The sequence below is a fragment of the Ornithorhynchus anatinus genome, chromosome 15, assembly GCF_004115215.2.
Source record: "Ornithorhynchus anatinus isolate Pmale09 chromosome 15, mOrnAna1.pri.v4, whole genome shotgun sequence".
NCBI classification, from domain to species: Eukaryota; Metazoa; Chordata; class Mammalia; order Monotremata; family Ornithorhynchidae; genus Ornithorhynchus; species Ornithorhynchus anatinus.
The window spans coordinates 4844625-4872582 of record NC_041742.1 but is presented as its reverse complement, the minus strand read 5'-3'; the positions used below and the strand labels follow the sequence as shown (position 1 = coordinate 4872582).

Here is a 27958-nt window from a genome sequence, read left to right as displayed (position 1 = left end):
TGATTTTCCTAAGTCACCAACAGCGATGCACCCATCTTCCTGCCATCTTCCAAACACCCATTATTTCCCCATATATAAATGCGGTCACAGCACAGACTAGCCCCGCTTCGCAGAGGGCCGCTCAATGCAAGTTGTCCCCTCAGAGAGCTTTCAGATGCTTGACCTTGGATAAAGGTGAATGAGGCTAATAGTAAGCACCTAAAAATACTATTATTATTATTGTTGTTGGTATTATGGCTGAGAAAGAGACTGTTCCCCTGGCAAGTTCAGCCCTGTCTTCTCATTTAGGGCTGAGTCCCCTAGACTGTAAACTCTTTGTGGGCAGGGAATGTGTCTATCTATTATTATACAGTACTCTCCCAAATGCTAAGTACAGTGGTCTGCACCACAATAAGTGCTCAATAAATACGATTGGATGAATGAATGAAATAAATGACAGCACCTCCAACTCTCCACTGTCACCTTTACCTGCTCGTTTGATTGGTACCCACCTGCCACAGCATCAATTAATCAATCAATGGCGTTAATCGAGTATTTATTATGTGCACACCATTATACTAAGCACTTGGGAGTGTACAAAACAACAGAGTTAGCAGACACATTCCCGGCCACCGACGAGCTTAGAATCTAGAGGAATGGATGACTTACACAGACTCCTGTCCACTGGTTTCAAGGAAAAAAACCCCAAAACATTCAATCAAGAGTTAAGTGAGAAGCACTTGGAAGAGTAGACGGAATTAGTAAACAAGATCCCTGCCCTCAAGGAGTGTACAATTTAGTGACAAAGGGAGGGAGACACTAAAATAAATTGCAGGTGGGGGGAAGCAACAGAATTTAAAGATATGCACTAAGTTGTCCCCGGAGGACAACCCCACTAGGAAACAAGAAAAATGGGATGCAGGAAGCCAGGATGTTATTTCAATTAATCAGTGGTATTTATTTTGGGCTTACTGCATACAGAGCACTGTACTAAGCGTTTGATACAACAGAGTTGGTAGATGCGATACAGGCCCACAAAGAGCTTACAGTCTAGAGTGGAGCTTACAGTTTATTTGCTTATTTGCTTCATTTCATTAGAGAGCAGAATTGTTTTTTTTTTTCATTTCCATTCTTTGCCTAGCACATTGGGGCAGTTCAATAAATACTATGTCCATCAATTAAGGGATTCCTCTGACAGCTTTCTACTATCTGCCTTTTTTATATCAGACTTCTCACTAGTTCATATGCTTTTTATTTTCCTACTTGGTTCACTAAATTATTCATTTGTTCATGGACATGTAGTAATAATCTTTTGTTTTGGAGATATACCCTTCAAAATTAGTGTTTATAAATCCCAAATGTTATCTGCATTAAAAATGTTTATACTGGAAAGGACTCAGTGGCTTTTATCTTTCTTTGTTTGCGAATAACCCCTCTCTTTCCAGATCTGGTTTAAACACTTGACGCAGTGAGTCTAGTTTCTCTGAAATAACTCCGGTCTCTCATTTGTCCAGCAACAAACAATCTCAATAACCACGCCAAAATAGCTTTCTCTGCACCTCAAAAGATTTCTTCCCTTTTGACTGGCCTTGCAGCAGAAAGAGAACGCCAAATAAATGGCCTCGCAGAATATTTTATACTTTTTGGGTACGTGATCAGCACAAGAAATAGTCTTCAAACATCTCTGTCCCTTTTAACCATGCTGACTCACCCCACCCTCTTTTACCATCTCTGTGTTTATCTCCTCTTTACTTCCTCTTTCCAGCTGTTCACTCCATTCCATGAACTCAGAGCCACAGCCGCTGCCAGAAAAGCAAGCCTTGATAGGATACTGCCTGGGGATACACACACCTTTTTATCTTCCTGGGAGACTGAATTTGATTACCCAGGTTAATGCTTGATTATTCTTATTATTCTGAGTTAAGATTGGTAGGAGAGATCAAACCTCAGCCAGTTCGGTTTACTTGACAACTGCTTTAAGTGCTGTGGCGGCCAAGTCCCCCTTTCTTCAGTTAAAGATTGAAGTTAAGGAGGGAAAAAGATCCGCTGCCTGACTCTACCATTTGTTTTTTGCGACTGCCAATCAGACACGGTGGGTGAGAAGGTCTCCCCTGGAGTGAGCCTAGAGGGGCTCGCTGGTCACCCAGACACCTACCTTGTCAACAGATCACTGCAGTTCTGCACCCACTCCCCTCCTTCTCCCCTTCCTCCGCAAGCTTCCACTAAGAGGAGGAATTGCTACTTCAACACTACAGGATGTGTTTTAGGGAAAGACAGCTGTAGGAAGGTGGCTCTTGGTTGACACTGGGGTTGAAGACACCAGCACACTAATGAACAGCACTTATGTCCAGATCTATAATTTTTTACTTTTTATTGTCTGTCTACCCCCCAGACTGTAAGCTTGTTGTGCGCAGGGAATGTGCCCGTTTACTGTCATAATGTACTCCCCCAAGCGCCTAGTGCAGTCTTCTGCACACAGTAAGCATTAAATAAATATGACCAAATTGCATGGAATACATAGGCAGGGAGCCCAGTGGCTCCCCCTCCCCGCTTCCCCCTCCCCCCGACAGTACAGTGAGCCCTTGAAGTTATCAGCACAGTGATCCTCAAGAAAATAGGGATCGCTATGAGGATGAGGAGAAGCACAGCATGGTGGACAGAGTACAGGCCCGGGAGTCAGGTCATGGGTTGATGATGATGTTGGTATTTAAGTGCTTACTACGTGCAGAGCACTGTTCTAAGCACTGGGGTAGATACAGGGTAATTAGGTTGTCCCACGTGAGGCTCACAGTCTGAATCCCCATTTTCCAGATGAGGGAACTGAGGCACACAGAAGTGAAGTGACTTGCCCACAGTCACACAGCTGACAAGTGGCAGAGCCGGGATTTGAACCCATGAACTCTGACTCCCAAGCCCGTGCTCTTTCCACTGAGCCATGCTGGGTTCTAATACCTGCTCTGCCACTTGTCTGCTGCGTGACCTTGGGCAAGTCATTTTACTTCTCTGTACCTCATCTGTAAAATTGGGATTGAGACTGAGCCCCACGTGGGACAGGGTCTGTGTCTAACCCAATTTGCTAGTATCCACTCTAGGGCTGAGTACAGTGCCTGGCACATAGTAAGAGCTTAACAAATACCACAAAGTTGTTGTTTTTTCCTGCAAGAAGAACCCAGGCAACTTTGAGCATATTCCCATGAAAATGGTCGCTTTAGTATCTGGCAAAAGCCCTAAGGGAATCTAAACCTAAGGGGGAAAACTTCACTTTGATCTTTTTGGGATCCAAGTCAGCATTCTGACTTGTTTTGTTTGCCGCGAAGATCTTCTGGTCGAATTGAATTATGAGCTAGACAACGATGGGCTATGGATTTTAGTGCACAGCCTCTATACTCCGCTGAGAAAAGAAATGAGAATTTAAGCTTTCACTGAGAACAAGGTGTGGTCAACATTAAATGTGTAACAACTCATGTTTGAGAATGATGTATCATACCAGCTGTCTGGGAACAAATGTACTTAGTTGGCATGGGAACTGAAGAATGAGGCTGAATTTTGTAAATATACAGTGGTTATAAAAAATTACCCTAAACAAGCCATAATAATAAAGTTAAAACATGAAAACTCAATAAATGCCTTTGAATTACATTTCTGTTGCAATTACTAGTGCTGTTTTCATTATGTGCTCTGGGATAAAACAGAGAAATTAGTACCGCTTGATGGATTTCACTACAAATAAGCTAGTAGTGTTCAATCACATCCTGCTTTTACATCCATTACTGAAAACGGAAATTAAAGGCCTGGAAATCTATATTAGACCCATCTTTCCCATTAATAATAGTAATGAATAGTACATAATCGACTTTTTGTCTCCTTGGCATCTCTTTCCTTTAAGGCTCCGTGTGTGACTCGATAGATTCTTTGCCTCCCCTTGATGATGACTGATGTTTTTTTAAAGAGGAGCAGGGGAATACAAACACAGCTTTAGATATATTGAACCTCAGTCTTCCAGAACCTAAGTCACCCCTGGAGAGCAAATCAGCTGAGGGGAGGCATTAACTCTTTCAGGAATGAAAAAAAAGGGCAAGGATACAAGAGTTGGCGTGAGGGAGTACATACCTAGGCCTGAAAGAGTTAATGCCCCTCTCTAAGTGCCTTGGATACCAACGGCTCAATCGTTCCCACTTCAACCGGTCAGGGAGCAAATATAATAATAATAATGATGATGGTATTTGTTAAGCGCTTACTATGTGCAAAGCACTGTTCTAAGTGCTGTAGCAATGCTAATAGTAACAACATTTACTGAGAGCCCCCAGCCCACTCCTCCCTGGGTGCAATATACTGTACTAAGTGTAAATAAAAGCCTTCCTGTTTGCCATGGGGAGAGCTGCCCTCTGTCTGGCCCTTGGAAAAAAGTCTTCTGAAACTGGATGCCTAGGTGGCTTAGAAAGCTCCAGAAAGCCTGGCAGATCTGACCACCTACAATGGTGTGGGCCACCAACGACGAGGGAACCTGGGAGGGCTCGGCCTGGGAAATGCTTCCGGCTTCGAGAACTTGGCTACAGGGAAGGAGGGTCGGGTGCCTGATCCCACCTGCTCTTTAAAACTCCAGGCCCTGGACACGAGGTCTATAGGCTGTAAGCTCCTTGTGGGCGGGGAATATGACTACCAAGTCCAAGCTGTCCAAAGCCCGTAGTACAATGCTCTGCACACAGTTAGTGCTCAGTAAATAACACTGATTGATTGAAGGAGGGACTCGAAGGGGCTCCCTCACATTCGGACACCCACCCCAGGGCTGAGAAGGGGACGGATGCATCCCATCCCCCTCGGTATTTCTACCCCGCGGCACCCCTAGAACACCCGGAAACTTGGGCGGGGGCGAGAGTCTCCCGTCAAGTATGTGCACCCACCTTATTTTGCTCGGATTAACAATGATTTGTGCCAGATAAGTAGAAAGGAATGCCGATTTTGTTTTACTACCTCTGGGGAAGGGTGAGTTAATAAAACGACGCTGTGAGTTGGTAAATACCGGGAATGTTTTGGCAAGGCACTCTTATCCCTTCTCCCTTTAAAATGGACTTCGTTATTATTGACTGTGATGGAATTTCATTAACTACGAGTTAACTCTTTGCGAGCGGCAGTCGGCACTACCCTGGGTTTTCCTAGCTCTACTCACTCACTCTTGGAGACCCGAGGTTAGATGAGGGACCACTGAAGACAAGACAAACAAAGAGCTTTAAGGATACCACCCAACAAGTCCTGATGAGAACCAGCCTTTTGTTTTTAATTAGAAACAAAACTTTTTTTATCCTCATTCATTTTTTCTGTTGTTATAGAATCAAAACACAAGGATTCCCGTCCCCGTCCCCCCCATAATGAGAAACAGAAGCAGCTTCAGCTTTTTTGAAGCACTAAAGGAAAGCCTAGGAAACTGCCCTTTGTAACATGCCAACCCTAATTTTGATTCTTTATACACACAGAATCAAGACAATAATATTTGGTAAAGCAAGGAGGAGAGTTCCAATTTGCTCTTTTGCACCAATCTCAATTACTTGACTGGCTGATGTGCAGCTAGCTACTGTTACTGCCCCTGCTTTTGCTGAATGAGTTTCTGTTTGTCCAGCCAAGAAGCAGCAGAGGGAAGTGCCCCACCATTCACTCCACCCTATTGCTTTTGAGAGATGGGATAAACTCATGTATAGAGGGTCCCTGAAGTTAAAAATGACTTTCCAAACTGCTTTGAGGATTTAAAACACAAACATATGCACACAAAAAACCCTGAACCCCCACTGATTTTCAGGGCTACAAAAATGGGGCAGAGTGAGAGCCCAGTTGAAACAGGTGTGAGGCCCACTGATGATGATGACGATGATGATGGCATCTGTTAAGCACTTAGTATGTGTCAAGCATTGTTCTAAGCATAGGGGTAGATTCTAGCGAATCAGGTTAGACACAGTCCATGTCTCACATGGGGCTCACAGTCTTAATCTCCATTTTACAGATGAGGTAACTGAGGCACAGAGAAGTGAAGTGACTTGCCCAGGGTCAAATAGCAGACATGGGCCCACATTACCCTCCCAGACATGACCAAGGTAAAATGGAAACTTCAGTGATGGGCACTATCCCCTAGACTGTACGCTCCTTGTGGGCAGGGAACATGTCTACCAACTCTGAAATACTGTACTCTCCCAAGTGCTCTGCACATAGTAAGTGCTTAATAAATACCACTGATTTCCCTGCTTGTCTGGCAAAATCAAAGTTTTACTCCAGGATTTTCCTCCTTGGAAACTCTTTCCCGATGAAAATCCTTGGGAAAAATCCTTGAGAAGCAACTTTCACTTCACAAAACAAACAGAGAAAGCTAATGCCCTCCAGGTTCCCAGAGGTCACTGATGTGAGGGAAATTAGGTCACTGCACCCTGGGCTGCCCTACTCCCTCATTAGACAAAAGTGGGGTTAAACACTGATTTTAATTTTTTTTTTTAATTCTCAACCCATTCTCAGAGAGTGTTCCCCTTTATCCCCAACTCTCAAATATCCTCTTTAGTCCCTTCCTTCAAAATATTCAGGTTTTTTGCTTTCAAAGTTGTATCATTAATTCCAAGCATAGGGACAGGATAAAATTTTACCAAGTCTTAGCACAAACTGAAAAACTGAGGAAACTCTGACAGGCACCTCTGAGCTTAAAGACAATTGGATGCCTTCAAGAAAAATGCATTGCTCCTCTAATGCCAACCTACTCACTGTATCTCAATCTTGTCTATCTTGCCACCCACCCTCGCTCAAGTCCTACCTCTGGCCTGGAACTCTCTCTCTTTCTATCTGAGAGATGAGTACTATCTCCACCTTCAAAGCCTTATTAAAAACACATCTTCTCCAAGAGGCCTTCCCTGACTAAGCCCTCATTTCCTCTTCTCCCACTCCCTTTGCATCACCCTTGCAGTAGGATTTGCACTCCTTATTCACTCCTTTAGCCTCATAGCACTTATGGACATAGTCATAATTTAATCTATTTATTTATACTCATGTGAATCTCCCCCTCCAAACTGTAAACTCGCTCTAGAGTGTAAGCTCATTTTGGGCTGGGAACGTATCTGCTAATTTTGTTGTATTGTACTCTCCCAAGCACTTGGTACAGTGCTCTGCACATAGTAAGTGCTCAATAAATACCACTGATTGATTGACTAAGAAAAGAAGAAAAATGAGGACAGAAAGGGAGAAGAAAGAGAAAGATAAGAGGGCACACAAGACAGACTCTCTTACTTTTATCATGTGCTTCATACAATAGGCACTCAATTATTTAACTTTGTATCCCTTTTCCATTTTTTACTCCAAGTTTCAAAGAAAAAGCTCCCTCACCATTGGAGTCTGTATATCAGTGATATCAGTTTGTTAAGACCTTTCTCCTCTTTCTACCCTGGGTATGGGCCACTATCACTACCACAGTGTATAAAAATAATCTTTTTATTTCTTCCTTACAAATCAGACAGAGGAGAATTATGCGGAGGAGGCAATTACACAAGTAAACATGGTATATCCGGGCTAACTCTGTTGTACTGTAGCTTCCCAAATGTTTGGTAGAGTGCTCTGCACATAGTAAGCACTAAGTAGTAATAATAATAATAATGATGATGGTATTTGTTCTAAGCGATGGGGTAGATACAGGTAATCAGGTTGTCCCACGTGGGGCTCACAGTCTAAACCCCCATTTTACTGATAAGGGAACTGAGGCACAGAGAAGTTAAGTGTCTTGCCCAAAGTCACACAATTGATAGGTGGCAGAGCCGGGATTAGAACCCACGATCTCTGACTCCCAAGCCTGTGCTCTATCCACTTGGCCATGCTGGTTCTCCATTTGCCATATCACAGGTCTTTTTTTTTCAAGAATGGCTACCGGTCAGTTCCCATGAGGCCAAAAGGAACCACAGAGACAGAGACTAAGAGGCAAAGGTAGAGAGTTAAGAGGCAAAAGAATATACGCAGAGGCTGAGAGAAATGAAGAGGCCTAGGTAGACAACATGAGAGATAGCACAGGTATTTTAAAACCCAGGCAATGTTCCATGCTACATTTTCACTACTAGACAAATGTAAACAGTGTCCTAAGACTCAGCTAAACTGTCTTTGAAGGCTTGATCATTATCACTTGCCTTCCCTATAGACAAATAATCAATGGAGAAACAAAAACATGGAAGTCACCTAGGGACAATCTTGACTTTCTCCTAATGTCAGTAGAATCGGTTCCTCTATAAAACAGAGATATTGCTCTTGCAGACCTTTGTGCTAAGGAAAACTTTCAGAATGAGTAGTGAAAACATGTATCACAGCCCAACTGACTGTTTACAGTATGGCAGTGGATTAAGATGTTATGATTCAATGGACTGAAAATGTTTACTTTAATATTTACATCATTAGCTTCATATCATCTGCCTTGATTACATTTCTACTTGCCCTACGAATGTAGTCAGTTTCACAACGAAACAAATGGAGTAAACTAAAAGTTATGTCTTTATGATTTCAAAACCGATAGCACTTAGAAGAAATCAGGTGGTGTTAAGAAATCACTGGCAAAACCTATGGAAAGATAACGCATGCATAAAATGAGTCATAAAGAGCCAAGCTTCACTGATGTCAAGTTAGAGATTATTTTGTACAAATCAACAAAATCAGTGAGTAATGCTATATAAATGATTGAAGTGACAGTAATATTGTCACATGAAAATAAATAGAAGCAATGAACCCTAAGATACCAAAGGATTCACACCGTTAATTCTCTTTTAATAGCAGAATGGCAGAAAATTCAGTGCCAATCACGGGTTGCATCTCCAAGATAGAAATGTTCCATATTTAAAAGCACATTTGGCCTCTTTGCCCCCAAGGAAAATTGAATCGAAAAGAATGTGCACCTGTTCCTGTGATTCCAGCTCCTTGTGGTGAAGCTTTTTCTCAGTCATCCGCACCTGACTGCTATAGTTTTCCAGCTTGTCTTGTAAAGCCTGAAATCATAGGAAAGGATACATGAAATGAGTTAGGCTTAGGAATAATCAAGTTCTGCTAAATGAGCCAATGGGAAGATCCCATCCGTCTTGCCGCTGACCCCTCTCCCAAGTCCTGCCTAGGGTCTGGAATGCGTCATAGCCGACCGACCACCACCTTCCCCACCTTCAGAATCTTATTAAAATTACATCTACGAGAGGTCTTCCCCAACTAATCCCTCTTCTCCCCTACTCTCTCTCCTGTTGCACTTGGATTTGCAGTCTTTATTTACTCCAACCTCAGCCCCACATATCCATAATTCATGTGGTTATAGTAATGTCTGATTCCACCTCTAGACTGTAAGCTCATTGTGGGCAAGGAACCGGTCTACCAACACTGTTACATTGTACTCTCCCAAGCATTTAATACAATGCTCTGCACAAGGTAAGTGATCAATAAATAGGATTGACTGATGTATAGCTCCACTACACTTGAGAATTTGACTATCTTTCTGCTTCCCCTCCTACCTGACCACTGCTAAACTGAGGGATGCACCACAGGAAACATGGAGGAGATATTTTCAATTATAAAAGGTTTGAGCAAACACCACAAACGGAATCCATTAACACACACACACACACACACACACACACACTTTGGCACCTCTGTTCTTGAATAAACACACTGCACACAACTCCGACATTAGACTTAGTCAAAGAAGGTCAATCAATTGCATTTATTGAGCACTTACTATGTGCAGAGCACCGTACTAAGCACATAGAGAGTATGACACAAAAGACTTAGCAGACATGTTTCCTGCCCAGAATGAGTTTACAGTCTAGAGGGGAAGACAGACACTAATATGAATAAATAAATCATTTATAATATATAATTTAAAGATATGTAAAAAAGTGCTGTGGGATTGGGGGTGGGGCGAGGATGCAAAACAGTGGGTACAATACTTTGGCAACATGGATCTATAGGGGGACAGAAGCCTTTAAGAAGTGGGCAAAGATTAACTGTATCAATCCACAAAGGCACGACAGAGTTGGGGCTGAGATTTAGGGGGGAACTGTGCTCATCATCATTGTACTGTTTACATTTGACATTAAAAGCTGAGCCAAAAAGACCCCCAACAATCCCAAGTAAAGTGGATGTCTTCAGATATCCTGCAATAGTTGGAAAGGCCAGAGTCGATGAGGTTCCATAATACATTGTGCAGAATACAGGGTGTGAAAGTAACTGAACTTCACCTGAATCTCATTGTAAAATACCCTGAAGTGAATCAGCAACCATCAAAAATTCTTTCAGGACAAAGCCTGTTCTTTTCCACAGCTCAGATCATTTGCAGGATAAAATTGCTATACTGATGAGGTGACTTTGTACGACGTTTGAAAATGCTGCCAAGAAATAGCCTGTAGCGTCGCTGCCTTTTTCTTATTACATTTTAATGTGGGGTTGTGCCAAAAAGTTCACCAGGTTTGAAATGAACTTGAAATTTCCCTAATGCCTTTTCCTTTTATAGCCTTATAATCTCTGATTTAGGTGAGCTTGGGGAAATATTGGCAAGTGCTCTGTTTCCAAAATAAAGTTCCCTCTTATTTATCTAACAGGATCCTATTATCATTTACACACTAAGAATAAATGATTCTTTATTACTTTGCCTGCTGTCAAAAAGGGGAATCAATCACTCAGTCAATGACATGTATTGAACATTTACTACATGAGGGGCACTGTATTAAGTGCTTAAGAGAATACGGAACAAGAGAGTTGGTAGACATGTTCCCCTGCCTACAAGGAGTTTACCGTCTAGAGGGGGAGTAGCTAGTGAACTGAAAGGGAATCAAGTGCCACTCAGCAAAATTATATTAACAGTCAAGACTGTCAGTGCTACTTAATGGGAACCGTTTCAAACCCATAGCATTTTTTATGTTGTTCTGATGTCCTCCAATACTCAATTCTGATCTCCACAATTCAAAAATGGAGGGTGATGTTGACCTTTTTCATGCAAAAAAAAAAAAAAAAAAATCAGTGCTAAAATAACTGGTGTGATCCTGCTTAAACATCAAATGTTAATTCATACAGCCTGAGGTAATTCACACATAATGGGGTTTTCACCATATCTCTGTTAGGTATCCTAAGCCAGCTGCAGATCTTTTTCCAAGTGCTTTGCAAACACTAAACGCTCAATAAATATAATTGAATGATGAAGTAAGGCATAGTTTTGCTAGCCTGAGGGGGCACCAGGATGTGAAAAAATGAGGTTTTCCTATGGTTAAACAGAGAAGGAGGAGTTTAGAAAGCCAACTGGGACTCTCCCCCATCTTTGAAAAGAGAAGAATTGTGCTACAACACTCTCGACAATTCTATGGCAGATGATGACTTACCGCGAGAGTTGTGTCGGTCTTAAATTCTGAAAATTCACTATAGTACATGGGTTCTAGCCTCATGATTCAGCCGAAGGCTATGTGGAGATCCCTACCACAATTACAGTCAGTGACACAATCAGGCATATCCTTTTGCAGTTGTGGGTTCTGGAAACCCAAGCTCAAACTTCCACATTTAACATTTTCCCCAAAGAATCGCAATCCTTTTGTTTATTGGTAAGAAAATCACCCAGTGATGTAGGAATGATGGCTGACATTTTGGAACATAAATGGAAAACATGACCCAGTGTGAGGTAAAAATTTTCAGGTATAACACAAGATGCTCACCCCCCCTTTTTTTGACAAGTTCAGTTGCATCTAGGCTTAAAAGATGGTCTTTTTTCGAGTTTAAAGAGGGTTCCAAATGCCATGTAAACAAATTTACTGTTGAAAGTCTACACCATACCTAACCTTGGGAATGCTTTGTGCTGGCCTCAGAACAAAGAAATAAAATGTTTTGCTTTCCTGAGCCTGATATCCTACACTTTATAAAGCCCTTAAAATGTGAATGAGATAATAAGCCTTACTGGAACAAGGAGGAGGGGATAGAGAGGTGCAACTCTGGCAAAAATAGGTTGATTTGTGAAAAATAATGGAAGTAATTAATGCAAGTTGAACTGTAAACCCACTTAATTTTAATGAATTTTTCACAATATACCACTCTTTGCTTCAGTTGCCAATATGCTGATGTCTGACACCTGTGAATATAATAATTTGCTCTTGGGTAGACTTGAAAAAATTCCATAGTATAAAATGATACTATCATGACATTTGATAGTTGGACTTCAACCTAAAATATTCCTTAACTTACTACTTCCTGTAACCAGTATTTAAATCTAGCCTAGTTAACAATAAGAACGTTTAGAACATCCCCCTGAGAAAATTACCTGGATATACTGATGGCAGGGATGACAGTAACTAAATGAGAAACTACTTACATCAGACAAAAAAAAGACAATATTCCATAAAAACTGAGTCATGAAATGCTTCCCTATGGGATGATAAAACATTGATTTTTATGTTGAAGATGATGATGATGGATGAAGAAGAAAAGGAGAAAAAACAGAAACAGGAGCAGCAATGAATAGATTTTTTTTCCTTTCCACACAAGTTACAAAGCAAGAGTGCTCTGTAGTTAAAGGATTCAAAACACTTTAAAAAGTAGTCAGCTGATCAGGCTTTACTAGAGTTGTTGAAGCTATAAAGATGTTGGAAAAAATGAGGTGACTGTTTTCATAATGACAACAGGTTAAATTTAAATGTACCATTTAGGGCAGGACAGTCTAGTACAAAGTGCACGCACTAAGAATTCAATAAATCCCACTGATTAATAGATTTCACTACAAATCCAGGCATGGGAATAAACAGGGCTCAGAAGTTATATTCAGGGAACAAAGAGAAGGGAGAAAGGGAGTGGAGTGAGTTAGGAAAAAGATAAGGGTGGAAATATTCCTAAATATTTATAGCATCTTCATATCCTGAAATACACGTCATGGTGAAAAAACATTGCTTTGGAAAATAAGAGCATATATATTATAACATCATGGAGCACATCTAATTTCTTCTGACTTGTAGGCCCACAGATCACTCGGAAATGAGGCCCGTTAAAACTGTACAACCAAAGTGAAGCAGTATTAATTACAGGGGTAGAATGAAGAAATGGTGGCCACTCTAATTGGAAAATTTAATTAACTTTTTATTAATGTCTACCAAAGTTTAAATAGCATTACAGTGACCCAGCCTCAACCTGAGGCAACAGGAATTCTGTTGGGCAGGCCGCCTGGGATCTCCAGGCTTTTACACGGAGACCTTGAATGCTTTTCTTCTTTGCAGTGAATTGTTCAAAACGGTAGCCATGCGCATGTATTATTCCATACCAACATGGGTATGGCTTTTCGGAACAGGATTATTAGCTCTAAATCACCACCTAAACTGTTGTGGCGGAAACAAGATGCCATCTAGATGTGGAGGTGTGAAACTGACTATCAGACCACCAAACAAGAGCTGAAAGCAGAATGGGCTAGTGGAAAAAGTATGGGCCTGGGAGACAGAGTAGCCGGGTCCTAATCCAGGCTCTGCAAATTGCTTCCTGTGTGACCCTGGGTGAGTCGCTTAACTTCTCTGTTACCTTGGTATCCGCAACTATATTCCCTCCAACTGTGATCCCTGTTTGGGACTGTGAATTTGTCCAACCTGATCGACTTAATTACCTTGTATCTACTCCAGCGCTTAGAACAGCACTGACACATAGTAAGCACTTAACAAATGCCATAAAAAAGGGTCCTCCTAGCTAGTAAACTACCACTACATTGAAAATTCCTTAAGGGCAGGGTCTTATTTCCCAAATCTATTATATTTTCTCAAGCACTTAGTACAGTGCTCTGCACACTGTAAGCGCTCAGTAATACCAATGACTTTCTCAAAGTTGTTGGAGCTCCCAGTCTAAAGAAAAAGTGGGCCTAAACCTAGTGTCCCAAGTTTTGCAAATACTCTGAAAATTCAGTTCCAATCAGTCATTCATTTGAAGGGCTTCTTCCTTTAAACTTCCCCAGATTTGCTAAGAACATGAGCTATGAAGTTTCCTTCGTAATTCTATGGCAAAGAAGAATGAGTTCCTATTACATACTTCAAGAAACCTAGAATTGTCACTACAGAAAACCACTAATGTGCTCAGTATATCACAATCCCATAGCTGTGCTTTATTTTGTGGGGGTTGCAAGGAGAAGCTACATTTGATCTTTTTTCCTTTCGCATTTTGAGTAATAAATGTTTTTTAAAACCTCAGCCACCAGGCTGCTGCTTTTGCTTTTGGGGTAAAGAAAAGGAAAACTTTTTCAGCTTAACCCGATACATATGTTAGTTGTTCACATATGGCAAAATTTCTGCGTGGTGGGAACTTTCTAGTTGTTATTGCCACACACCATACATCCCAGAAATTATGCTTTGATGTGAGCTATTGCTACAGTACTCATTAGGCTACTGATTCAATACAAAAGGCAAAAGTTCTGTGGTTTATGTCAAAACAATAGGATTGTTTTTTCCAAAGAAGAAAGATGATTTTTCCTTTTGTAATCTATAGCCAACACTCTGACCTCGGCAACATAAAAGTTTGGGTTTCTCTTGATTAAACAGAAATTCCAGGTAGAAGCAAACAGATATTTCCTAGTCTCTCTAAAATGCTAGGCAAGCTCAAAGTTTCCAATGCCTCTATTACACCAAGGTGTCTTTACTTGGGGCCCAAAAGCTGTAAAAGCTTTGGGTTTGTTTTTTTTGGGGGGGGGGGGGAGCTTGGTTTTTTAGAACTTTTTAAGTCTCAAAGCTCTGTCACATCAATATCCTCATTTTATCTTCAAAACTTACCTGTGAAATATGGACAGGCAGGTAATATGGGGCCCGTTTTACAGAAGAGCACACTGCATCCCAGAGAGGTTAACAGTAAGCAATGGCAGAGCTGAGGCCAGAAACCAGGTTTCCTACCTCCCACTGACATGTGCTTTTTCTCAAATCATACTGTCTGGACTTCCTTCACAGAAGATGACAAAAATAACCACCCATTAAAAACAGCCCCAGAGCCACCTGTGCTTATACAAGTTTAAACATACTACCTCTTAATTTATCTATATGAGGGAAAGCACCCTCAACCAAACATAGAACTCTCTTCTGATTATCCGAGCTTATTCTTTTACTACTAGTAGATTTCCTGCATGTAGCAATCAATCAGTCAAATCAGTGGCATTTATTGAGTGCTTACTGTGTGCAAAGCACTGGGAGAGTACACTAAGAGTTGGTAGACACATTTCCTGCCCACAAGGAGCTTACAGTCAAGTATTCAAAGTCCTTCCCTTCTCTGTAACAACCCCTTCCCCATCCAACTATACAGCAGCTCTTGTGAATTCATTCATTCATCATTCAGTTGTTTGTATTGAGCGCTTACTATGTGCACAGTCCTGTACTAAGCAATTGGGAGACTATAAGACAATAATAGAGACATTCCCTGCCCACCACAAGTTTACAATCTAGAGAGGGTGTGAACAGGTCCCAGTTAATTTCACTCAGGGGTCAAGACTAAGAAGAGCAGCAGCTAGGTCTTTGCAATGACCAACAAGACTTTATTCACTAGACTTCAGGATAACTAAACATATTGCTCATACAAACTTCACTCATTGCCTCAGGAACAGAATGTACTGCTCTACCTCAGTTAGCACTCATAATTGAATCCATGAAAATAAGTGTTAAGCCAAAGAATTCCAACTGAAGCAAAGTTTCCCACAGGAAATAATATAAAGTACATTATTGTATTCCCAAGATCCCCCCAAATGGTTTGAAACACTATTAATATATTTAAAAACTCTGATAAAATGCATAACATATAGTAATGCACATATGTACTAATGATGAAATTCATTAATTGCATTTATTTATACATACCTTTGTACATGATTAACTTTCAAAGTATTGCCTTTCACCTGCTATTTAGCAAAAGGCAACTCCTGGTAACATACTAGGGAGCTGTTATAATCTATAAAGCAATAATGGCTTTCATTAAATGCTCACTAGGTGCAAAGCACCATGCTAAATGGTGAGGTAATTACAAAGTAAACAGATTAGACACAATCTAACAGGGGAGTAAGAACAATAACTGTGGAATACAAAACAACAACAAATTACAAAATCAATAATCCAGGGTAACAATATAAAACAAAGTAGCTAGGTAACAGTTCTTCCAAGGAGGGAGTCCTAGCGGCTCCAGCTAAATAAATCTGCCATTATCTATGCTAAATTGTAATTGGGCCTAATCACTCATTACATTCAATCTCAACAATTATATATGTCACTAGAATGAGGGGTAGAAGATACACACCAGAAAGGAAGGAATATAAGGCAACAGGGTGAATGAATCTGTCTTTTCGATGAACCATAGAAAATAACAAAGTGCATTAACCGGATCCAGTAGATGTGATTTCGCTGATTACTAAATTCAATGGGGTTGTCATCAGTACACAGTTTGAAAGAGTGTCACCTCACAGACTGTTGTTCCTGAATTATCCATACAGGTATAACATTGTCAGGAGTTTATAAAGACAGTACCCAGTTTAAAATAGCAAATTACTGGTGCATGAAAAAGCAAATTCATTGCGGGTTAAAAATGAGAAGTCACTATGGGTGAGACCACACTTTCTCATCCACATAAGAAAAATTATGCACTCCAAATAAAGAGGATCTTGAAAATGCCAAAATGCCATGACAACCTTAGAGTATACTTATGGAGTGAACAGTTTAAAACTTCCAATATAAACCACTTAGAATGAAAGGATTTACAGAGATTCTGTCTAATGTTCAGTTGACGCATTGTCAAAAACATTCATCATGCTACCGTTTGAAGTTTCCTAACTCCCCTCCAATTATTAAAGCACAAACTGCAGTTAGCTCTCGACCTCAAAACTTACATGCGTAAGGGACTTCTATGGTAAGGCTCAGTTTGATTTCAGGACTACTTCTCCAGATGAATATCTCTGGATTGGGAATATATTCTGCGCTGACACTTTCATGTTGAACAGGCATTCCAGCTGTTGTTTTAGAGCCATTAGGCAGAGTAATCAAATAATCAGTGGAATTGATTGAGCACTTACTGTGTGCAGAACACTATACTGTTGTCCCCTCTAGACCGTAAGCTCCTTGAGGCAGGATATTTGTCTGTTATATTGTTATACTGTACTCTCCATGCTCTGCACACAGTAAGCACTCAATAAATAGGATTGACGGCCTGACTGACTACAGGAAACCTTGCAATTTCGTAAAACGTTCTCATTAACTTGTGAAACACAAGAATGCTTTAGGTAGCTGTCAGATGACATCAAACCGAAAACATGTACTTAGCAGGAGAACTTGGTGGTTCAATTCGGTGGGTGGGAAACACAGGTCTGAGGGGATTCTGTCACTGCTTAATAGCGGCAGCAATCCCGGCCTGACTTTCAATCCACTGACACAGGGACCAAATACTGGCAACCCAGTAGCTTCCCAATGAGTTTGGTTCACCTTGAGGCATGTAGGTTTGGCTTTCTACTGTAAGGTCATTGGTACAGCTCTTTTGGGCTTGCTAGCTGATTTGTCTGGCAAAGGCAAGATTGACAGCAGATGCCTGGAGGTTCTGGGAGCCTTCTCTCCTCCTCCCAACTTCCCAAGCTCATCTCGGGCCATCTGGACCCTACCTTGCAAGCTCTGAGGCCTTTTTGGCCATCTGTAAGATGTTGGCAGAGACGGTCAGTCGGTCAGTCAATCATACTTACTGAGTGCTTAATGTGTGGAAAGCACCGAACTGATTGGGAGAGTACAATACAACAATAAATGGACACATTCCCTGCCCACAATTAGTTTACAGTCTAGAGGAGAGCAGGGAGGCTATCAGTGACTGAGATGCTCTCTCTGAATCAAAGTGATAGACTGTCACCAGGCTTGGAGACAAAATTGGTAGGGCTCGTCTCTCAGACAGTTTTTCTGTCTATATCACCCACCCCCGGGGAGTTCAATCCATCCGTCAGTCAATGGTGTTTATTGAGCACTGACTTTGTGCAGAGCACTGTACTAAGTGCTTGGGGGAGACGAGAGTTGGGACGCTCTGAGCAACAGACTTAACCCTATTTGGCATCAGGGCCAAAGCAGAGTTTTCCATTAAAATAAGGGTACTGGACATAAAACGTATTCCCGGGATAGAGCCCTAAAATAAATAGGTTTGGACACACTAAGGGTGAAAACAACAGCTTATAAATTTCAGGTTAGAAAGTAAAACAGGAATGATATTGCACTTGGATCGGTGCCTTTTGGGAAATTAGTGTTTACCTCAGCCCCATAGCACGTAGGCACATATCTATGAATTATTTATTTATATTCATGTCTGCCTCCCCCTCTACACTGTAAGCTCAGTATGGGCAGGAAACATGCCTACCAACTCTACTGTATTATACTCTCCCAAGTACTTAGTTCAGTACTTTACTCACGGTAAGCGCTTAATAAGCACCACTGGTTCAAGGATTGACTGACAATACATTTGGCACAGGTTCTAATGCAATTAAATGATACCTTAACTTCTCTGTGCCTCAGTTACCTCATTTGTAAAATGGGGATGAAGACTGTGTGCCCCACATGGGACAACCTGATTACCTTGTATCTACCCCAGCATTCAGAACAGTGCTTGGCACTTAGTAAGTGTTTAACAAATACCATTATTATTATTATACCTGATTGAGAGAAAATGTTTTAATATTTTCTTGAACGATGCTTGTGAGATCTTTCCTTAAAAAATGAACAATTCACACATACTCCTGTGATTTACATTACATTATAAACTCTCCCCAGCACTTAGTACAGTGCTCTGCCCACAGTAAGTGTTCAATAAATACTACAGTTTCTGATCAATTAGCGTCTGTCTTCCCTCCAGAGAAGCGGGAGAGTGGGAAGGGTGGGAGTTGGGCCAGGGAAAGAAAGCTCGACTGGGGGCACTTGGGGAGGAGCACGTTGGGAGAAGGCAGGCAAAACTGGATTTCCATAGCCTCATATCATTCACCAAACTTCCAAGCATTAGCTCTCTGTGCTACCTGCCCCCTTGCAGCCCCCCTGTTTTCCCTGCCCCAATTACCAGGACCCTAGACTTGTGTGGCTATGTATGCGCGCACACAAGCTTGCGCGCGCACACACACACACACATACACACACAAACACACTCTCTTTCTCTTCCTCTCTCGCTCCAGGACTAAAAATAGGTGGCATTTCAATATTTAATGATTTATTTTCTACTTTTTAGATTAAAGGTCCAAGTGTTTCTGATGGACTGGAATGCTTCTTCACAAACTGTGGTTTCCCTTGTAAGTTAGTGTAGCATGAAGGAGGGCTTTTTTTTTCCTTCTTAATTATTGCTGTCAGGAATGTATTTTCCCCCTTAGCAGTAGGAGTGGCCCATGATGGGGGAAAAAAAAAAGCTAAGGCTATTACCAAGCAAAGGCTTTAATAATGTCTTTACACCTTTCAAAGTTACCTTAATCAACTACATTAACTTGCAAGGCAACCACGACTTTTTGAACTGAACAAGATCTGGCATGAATCAAGAGAGCCTGCACATTCAAAATGTGTTTTGGAATGTCTATGGTAACAGTGCAATATCATCTAAAATTATATCTTTAAGCCAAAATAGGACTACATCTTGGCAAAACAGTATATACATTAGTTCGACTCAAACGCCCCATCAAACGCTTCCCCTCTTTAGTGAGATTCAGGTCAATTATACTTCCAACCAAAAACTTAATATTGCAATTGCTGCTTGAAAATATACTGGCACAAACAAAACACATGAAAGTTTTTAGGTTATTTTTTTAAAGTAACACAAACCTGGTTTTAAAATGAGTTAGCTAACCATATTGTGGGGATAGCATTCAATTACACAGTTGTCCCTGAAAGGTTAATGATACTTCTACCAAAACCTATTATCATCTTTAACTTACATAAGTGTGACACCTTACTTTAACTGCAAGTACCTCACAGAAAGAAATTCTAGGGTAAACAGATACTAACAAAAGGTTGTTACTCAATGAGTGTTGTCTATCTGGGAAGGTGGAAAGAGGGTGTCACTAAAGGACCAATTCATTAGATATACTCAAGCTTCCTAAAGAACTGAATCTTCCTTTGACTTTAACTCTATCTCACTCTGAGATTAAGCCTCTTTTAAGAATATTTCTGGGGCTGAGAATGCAATGGGTGAGGAGCAAAGCTCATAACTATAATTTATATCTAATATATCTAATAAAAACATTAATTTTCTGTACTAATTACACCTAGGACTTCTGAAAATCATCTAATTCATCCTCTTGTTTCCAGGAGATTCCATCTAACTCATCCCAGACAGATGGAAATTTATCTTATTCTTAAAGATATCAAGGATAGTGGATTTCACAGAGGGCCTGGTTAATGTGCTCTGGTGTTCAATAACCTTACAGGCAGAAAATCTATTAGTGCTACATGGTAAAGGAAGTCAGATTGCTTTTAAACATTCTCTTCAGTTCCACTAAATATATAATAATGGTATTTGGTAGTCACTTACTAATAACAGTAATAATAATGATATTTGTTAAGCATTTACTATACGTCAAGCACTGTTCTAAGGGCTGGGGTACATACAAGGTAATCATGTTGGACACAGTTCATGTCCCTCAAGGGGCTCACAATCTTGACCCCCATTTTATGGATGAGGTAACTGAGGCACTGAAAAGTTAAGTGACTTGCCCAAGGTCACACAGCAGCCATGTGGCAGAGGCAGCATTAGAACCCATGACCTGATCCCCAGGCCTGTGCTCTTTCCATTAGGCCATGCTGCTCCACTAGGCATTGGAATGACATGTCTTTAAATGCCAACGAAATTAATGTAAAAGAAAACCATTAATCCGACTCTCCATCACAAGCTAATTGTAGACAGCCAATCATTCTGTAGTCCTAAATTTCATAGTCTGTCAGTTCTTTACCTTCACCAGATTTAACCACCACCAATTCTGGGATCCTAAATTTCCCACACTATTATTCAACCCGAGGTTCCCAAGACCAAGTGTCTAAATGGCTTTATGGCTACAACTTTATCACTGTATATTCATCATAAACCACTTGTGTTAACTGCCCTTTCCAAACAAACTTCTCCTTTTCATTATTATGTTTGGATATCTTGCAGCATTTTTCCCACTGGGAGTCTCTATGGTAAGCGCCAAGAAGTTTTCTGTTGGAGCATTAGTTATGTGTTAATGGATGTAAAATTATTCTGTTGGTCTAGTGGGAAGAGCCAAATTGTACATTCCAAGCGCTTAGTACAGTGTTCTACACACAGTAAGTGCTTAATAAATATGATTGAATGAATGAATGAAGAGCTTGGCTTTGGGAATCAGGAAACTGGTGAATCCTACACACGCTGTGCAAGTACGTGACTCTCCGAGGGGACTCTGACATTGGGAATGAATGTTTCCAAACAATAGGGATCAGAGGCTCTCTACAAGGTAGACAGACTTAGTAGGGATTATGAAAAACCATTTGGTTAACGTGGATAGTGAGCACTGTAGTGGCTACCTAGGCAACTGCCTGCTGGCTTATGGTGTAACTACCCCAGCTCTCAGTACAGTGCTTGGCACATAGTAAGCATTTAACCAATACCATTAAAAAAGGGTCAGCCATCAGGTATGTTCAACATTTGCTGAGGTACTGATCTCTCTGGTAGGATCATACTTGCCTTAAGGAAGGACAATTTGCTATTTTCCTTCTCATTTTACAAAGACCCCTGTTGGGAGTCCAGACAGCCCTCTCAGAGGAATATAAGATGAGTGAGTGATTCTAGCTATAACCTAGAGGTTTGTTGGAAAATAGTCAATCAATTAATCGATCAATTGGCATTTCACTAAGGACCTATTCTGTGAGGTTCACTGGGAGAATGCACTGGAAGCACTCAAGAGAGTGCAGAAGACACCACTACTACTAATAATGATTAGTTTACTATGTTTACTATGTGCCAAGCACTGTTCTAAGTGCTGGGGTACATAAAAGGTAATCAGATTGTCCCACATGGGGCACACAGTCTTAGCCCCTTTTTTTACAGATGAGGTAAGTGAGGTACAGAGAAGTTAAGTGACTTGCCCAAAGTCACACAGCTGACAAGTAGTGGGGCTGGGATTAGAATCCATGACCTCTGACTTCCAAGCCCATGCTCCTTCTTCTCAGCCATGCTGCTTTAGAAGCAGGCAGGCAGATGTTATTTATGAATAGGGGGTGCAAAAGGTCAGAAAGGTAAAATAGGTGAATAAGTTAAGTGAAGATACACATGCACATAAGTGCTATGGGTGAGTGGAAATACATAAGTGGGAAGGGTGTTTCTGGGTTGATGTGACTGGGGTGGAATTGGATCCTATTTGTTAATACTGATATTCTTCCTGATCTGAATATTTTACATTTGGCACGATAGACAGTGTGGCCAGTGGATAGAGCCTAGGCCTGGGAGGCAGAGGATCTGGGTTTTAATCCCAGCTCTGCCAGGTGCCTGCTGTGTGACCTAGGGCAAATCACTTAACTTCTCTGTGTCTCAGTTACCTCATTTGTAAAATAGGGATTCACTATAATTAGACTGTAAGTGCTGTGTGGGACAGGGACTGTGTCTGATCTGATTATCTTGTATCTTCCCGAGCACTGAGAACAGTATTTGACACATATAGTAAGCCCTTAACAAATACTAGCATCGTTACTATTATTGTGGGCACTTAAAATAAAGCTCCAATCCGTTTCCTTCTAGTTTTAGCAAACTGTGGGTTGAGATATTTATGGTGTAAGTAGACAGTATACTGGGGGAAGTAAAACTCAACAATACTTGATCAATGCCAAGTTTATAACTGCCAAACCTGTCTTGTTCTTAGCAAAGTGAGATAGATTCCTTTTATTTATTTTTTTTACAACTTTTACCCAACTCGCTCCAAATATTTTGAGATATAGATGACACTTTAAAAATAATAACATTGCAAATAATAGAAAACAGATCAAGTTCTCAAACATCACCAGTTTCACATTTGTGTTGCTCCATTTCAGTCACTTCTCATTAGATCTCTATCACAGTAGCAACGAACTTCCACTTCAGAGCTTCAAAATAGTTTCAAGCAATGAAAAAAACATCTGCTTTCCCATAATCAAATGTAAAATGTACATCATCAAGAAAATAGAGAAGGATAGTCTGATTTAGAATTCTAGCAATATCACAACTGTCTGGGGCCCTGATTAAATTTTGCTTTTGATTGGAATAGGTTTGGGGGTTTGTCTTCCTTGGAGGTGGATTCCATGGGTAGATCTGGGGGAAAGTAAAACTACCTGATGCTGAGGTAGGTTGGGTACTGAAGTTAAACCACTGGCAGTTTGGAACTATGATGAAGTTTATGCTTGCATCAAACATCCTCTGCCAATGGATATTAGTTAATATGGAGTCTCAAAGGAGGTGAAAACTCAGCAGAAGAAAAAATGAAAAGGAGAGGAAGGGCACAAAATAAATGGAAAACAGCATTCACACAAGAGTAGAGTACATTAAAGCTCACAACCCAAACCACACTATAATCTCCAAACATCAATCATCCCTCATTTTTCCTAGGCATTTTCCTGGGTTTTGAACTTTATAGTGAGTAGGGCAGATGATATGTGGCAAAGGGAGTATTCTGGTGACTCGACGGAAATGCATATTATAAGAAGTTAGTTGAGAACAGCTTCTAGGCAGATAGAAGTGGTCAAGGGTGTAACTAAGTATGCAGACAATTAGAACCTGCTGATACAATTCAAATTATTACATATCCTTCTGAATTGCTGTTTTTAGTCTGGTGTACTGCAAGTCCAAAACTGCAAAGGATATGAATTACATTAACTGTAGAAACAAAAACATAAGGAATCTAAATATAGCTATATAAGGAAAAACTTATACTATCTTCAAAACAGCTCAGAACTATTTTTTAAGTAGCAAAATCAAGCGGTTCTGTTAGCTGCTCACCATCTCGTAAACAACACATGCAGATGGTGGTGAACAATCTTTCAGAGGTCCTGGTCTAGGGCCACCTAGAAGTCAGGCAAGCCACCAAATGATGTTAGGCAAGACACTACACTAATTCCGTCTGAGCCTTAGTCTCCCTAGGTGTAGAATGGCGATGATAGAATAACCAACCCTTCCCACTTTACTGGGGCACTGTGAGAAGGAAGGGAGATAAAGTGAGAAGCAGTGTGGCCGAGTGAAGTCGGAGGACCTGGGTTCTCATCTGGGTTCCACCGCTTGTCTGCTGTGGACCTTGGACAAGTCACTTAACTTCTTGGTGCCTCAGTTACCTCATCTGTAAAATGGGGATTAAGATTGAGCCAATATGGGACACTGAACACAGTCCATTAGCTTGTATCTACTCCAGCGCTTAGAACACTGCCTGGCAAATAGTAAGCACTTAATAAAAACTGCATATAGTATATATTAGGTATTCATATATATATTTTATTGCTATTGTTCTTGTCTGTCCGTCTCCCCCGAGTAGACTGTAAGCCCAAAGGGCAGGGACAGTCTCTTTCTGTTACCGATTTGTACATTCCAAGTGCTTAGTACAGTGCTCTGCACATAGTAAGCGCTCAATAAATACTATTGAATGAATGAATATATGCATATAAATAAAAAGATAATAGGAAAGAATGATTTGGAAAAAAGGGCTTCAGAACTCTCAAGTATTGAAATTATTACAATTTCTATTGCCGCTCACTAGAGAATTGATTTCTCTGCTATTCTACAGACTGTAAGCTTGTTGTGGGCAGGGAATGTGTCTGCTTATGGTTCTATTATACTCTCCCAAGTGCTTAGTACAATACTCTGCACAGTAAGCACTCAATAAATGCAACTGAATGAATGACTGAATGAATAAATATCATTGATTTGAAAATAATCTTCCATTCACTTCCCCTCATTCTATATTCACTCACACTGGAGTGTTTTGGAAATAGGATCTAGAAACTATTTCATTCAGCTAAAATACTCCAAGCAAAACGTGCTCTGGCTATTCCTGATAGGAAATCGTGTTAATGGGATGGAGCATTTTAGGACTGTGTTCAAACATTCCAGAATTTGTTTTCCTTTCTCAAGGATCTAAGAAGCAGCTGCTACTTGGAACATGAAACTGGGAGGGAGTCATATGCCAAAAACATGTGATTTGTTCAAGGTGAGTTAATTAGGAAATCAAAATCAGGCCACTGAGATTGGTACGATGTATCATGTTCGTATATTTTGATGTTGCCCTTGGTTGCTACTTTTGCTTCTTGGGCTAAGACGACAAAAAAATGGATTGCTGTTAGTTTGTCAGAGTGAATTCTCTATCAGTCTACTGAAGTGCCATGTGGCTTCAGACCAAAGCACAGTAGATATGATCTCTGAAGCATGACAGCTATAGGAAAAGAGAAGAGAGCGTCATCAAGACTGCTCTGCTCTTTTCATAGGCTTGTTTTCATAGCACTTGACACAACAGAACCGGGCTCTTGGCAGCTGCTAAGCAAACTTGGCTGCCCTGAAAAATTCACCAAGATCCTTAGGCTACTCTATGACAGGATGGTGGATTGAGTCAGAGTTGAAGGGGTCCTCCTGCATCACTCCTTCCCCAGTATACACAGAGCAGATCAATCAATTCTGTGCTGCCATGTTTGGGGACGAACCAAGAGATCTAAAAGTTGGATACAGAAAACCTTCCAACTCAGTTGACTGTGGGTATCACTGACAGACCTTGGGAAAGCTTTCCAAGACCCATCGGCCAAGGACTTCTTTTTTATTGTATTTGTTAAGCACTTACTATGTGCCAGGCACTGTATTAAGCGCCGGGGTAGATACTAGCTCTTGAGGTTGGACACAGTCCATGTCTCACATGGGGCTCATGGTTTTAATCTCCATTTGCCAGATGAGGTAATTGAGGCATAGATTAGTGACTTGCCCAGAGTCACAGAGCAGACAAGTGGCGGAGCCAGGTTTAGAACCCAGGTCCTTGTGATTCCCAGGCTTGTGCTCTATCCACTAGGCCACACTGCTTCTCTTAACAGACTGTGATCCAGAGGCACATATCCAAGACAGATATAGAGTTATCAACTGTTTTTGTCAGCTCAGAGTTACCAAATAAAACACTTATAAAAACAGCCGATACCTGAGAAGCTGTACATACAACCTAAGATTAATTTTTCTTTATCCCTGGTCATATCATCCTAACTACTCTCTTCTGCCTCTCCCCCACCCAACTTCCCCAGCCGTCATTATGGCATTTAAGCATTTACTATGTGCCAGGCATTGTACTAAGCGTTAGGGTGGATACATGCAAATGGAGTTGGACACAGTCCCTATCCCATGAGGAGCTCACAGTCTCAATCCTCACTTACAGATGAGGTAGCTGAGGCACAGAGAAGTGAGGTGACTTCCCCATGGTCACCCAGCAGATGGGGGCGGGGGCGATATTAGAACCTAGGTCCTCTTGACTCCCAATCCCATGCTCTGTCCACTAGGCCTTGTTGCTTCAGCACTTATCCATTCAGAGCTATCATGCCTCATTCTCTGCTTCTTATTAATAATAATAATAATAATAATAATGTTGGTATTTGTTAAGTGCTTACTATGTGCCGAGCACTGTTCTAAGCGCTGGGGTAGATACAGGGTAATCAGGTTGTCCCACGAGAGGCTCACAATTAATCCCCATTTTACAGATGAGGTAACTGAGGCACAGAGAAGTGAAGTGACTTGCCCACAGTCACACAGCTAAGTGGCAGAGCCGAGATTCAAACTCATGACCGCTGACTCCCAAGCCCGTGCTCTTTCCACTGAGCCACGCTGCTGCTTCTTGCTAACTGCTAATTATTTTTTTGCCTCCCTCCTCTGCTAAAACTGTGAGCTGTGTGGGATCAGGAAACACGTCTTCTAACTCTATTTCCAAGAGCTATGTATAGTGTTGTGCACACTGTAGGTGCTCAGTAAATACCACTGACTGACTGAATGACAGGGCTGGGCAACAATGAGGCATCAACCTTTACACCAAATGAAGGTTCTCAGAGGTATAGAGGATCCTGAGGTTGGCGAGTTTTATCAACTTGCGTGGGTGTGGCTGATTAGATCAATGCAAGGCTCAGAATTCCTTTCACACTGTGTGGACAGAGGATTGCCCCAAATTACATTATTTATTTGCTGGCCCAGCACTTGGCACTGTTTTTGTTTCTTCCTTTGTGTCAGAATTGTCCCCAAGTATCTACTCTGAGAGAAGCTCCTCATCCAAGAGCAGGGTTTCTATGTGTGAGTTCTGAGGTCATTACTTCTGATGAAAAATTCCCACCACCTTGGCAAATGGGACTTGTATTATTTCATTTAATGGACATTTTGTAGGTGAAAAGTCGAGAAAAGAGACACCCTTTAGCTTTGATTCATTCACAATACTCTTCTGCCTCTTTATTTGAAATACTTAAATTGCATTTGGCTATAGCTAAATGTGGGCAGGGAATGTGTCTGTTATATTGTGTTATACTCTCCCAAGCACTTAGTACAGTACCCTGCACATAGTAAGTGCTCAATAAATATGATTGATTGACTAGTTTATCATTTTACTTGTTTTTTAATTGATGAAAAGCGCTGGTGTATCCATTTCCAGTTTGTAAATACAGTGGTATTTATTTTGTGCAGATGAAGCTTTTTAAATCTGATTCTTAATCCTCTGTATTTATTTTAATGAAGCATTTAGTATCCTTTTTTTAAGCCTAGATTCAACATTACCTAGATAAGTTCATTTACTTTAGATTGGTAAATGGAAAATGAAATGCTACATTAGAGAAGCAGCGTGGCTCAGTGGAAAGTGCACGGGCTTTGGAGTCAGGACTCATGAGTTCGAATCCCAGCTCTGCCACTTGTCAGCTGTGTGACTGTGGGCAGGTCACTTAACTTCTCTGTGCCTCAGTTCCCTCATCTGTAAAATGGGGATTAAGACTGTGAGCCCCACGTGGGACAACCTGATTCCCCTGTGTCTACCCCAGCGCTTAGAACAGTGCTCGGCACATAGTAA

At 41.0% G+C, this 27958-nt stretch overlaps 1 protein-coding gene across 9 annotated transcripts in view; it reads right to left on the bottom strand.

Moving 5' to 3' along the window:
• The window catches only part of CEP112 (centrosomal protein 112), a 286688-nt gene that overhangs the window by 21178 nt on the left and 237552 nt on the right, over positions 1-27958 (bottom strand). For all 9 annotated transcript variants that reach the window (XM_029080112.1, XM_029080120.1, XM_029080119.1 and 6 more), the window contains one exon: positions 8874-8963. In XM_029080112.1, coding sequence (XP_028935945.1) covers positions 8874-8963 — 90 coding nt within the window. The remainder of the gene's footprint in view (positions 1-8873; positions 8964-27958) is intronic.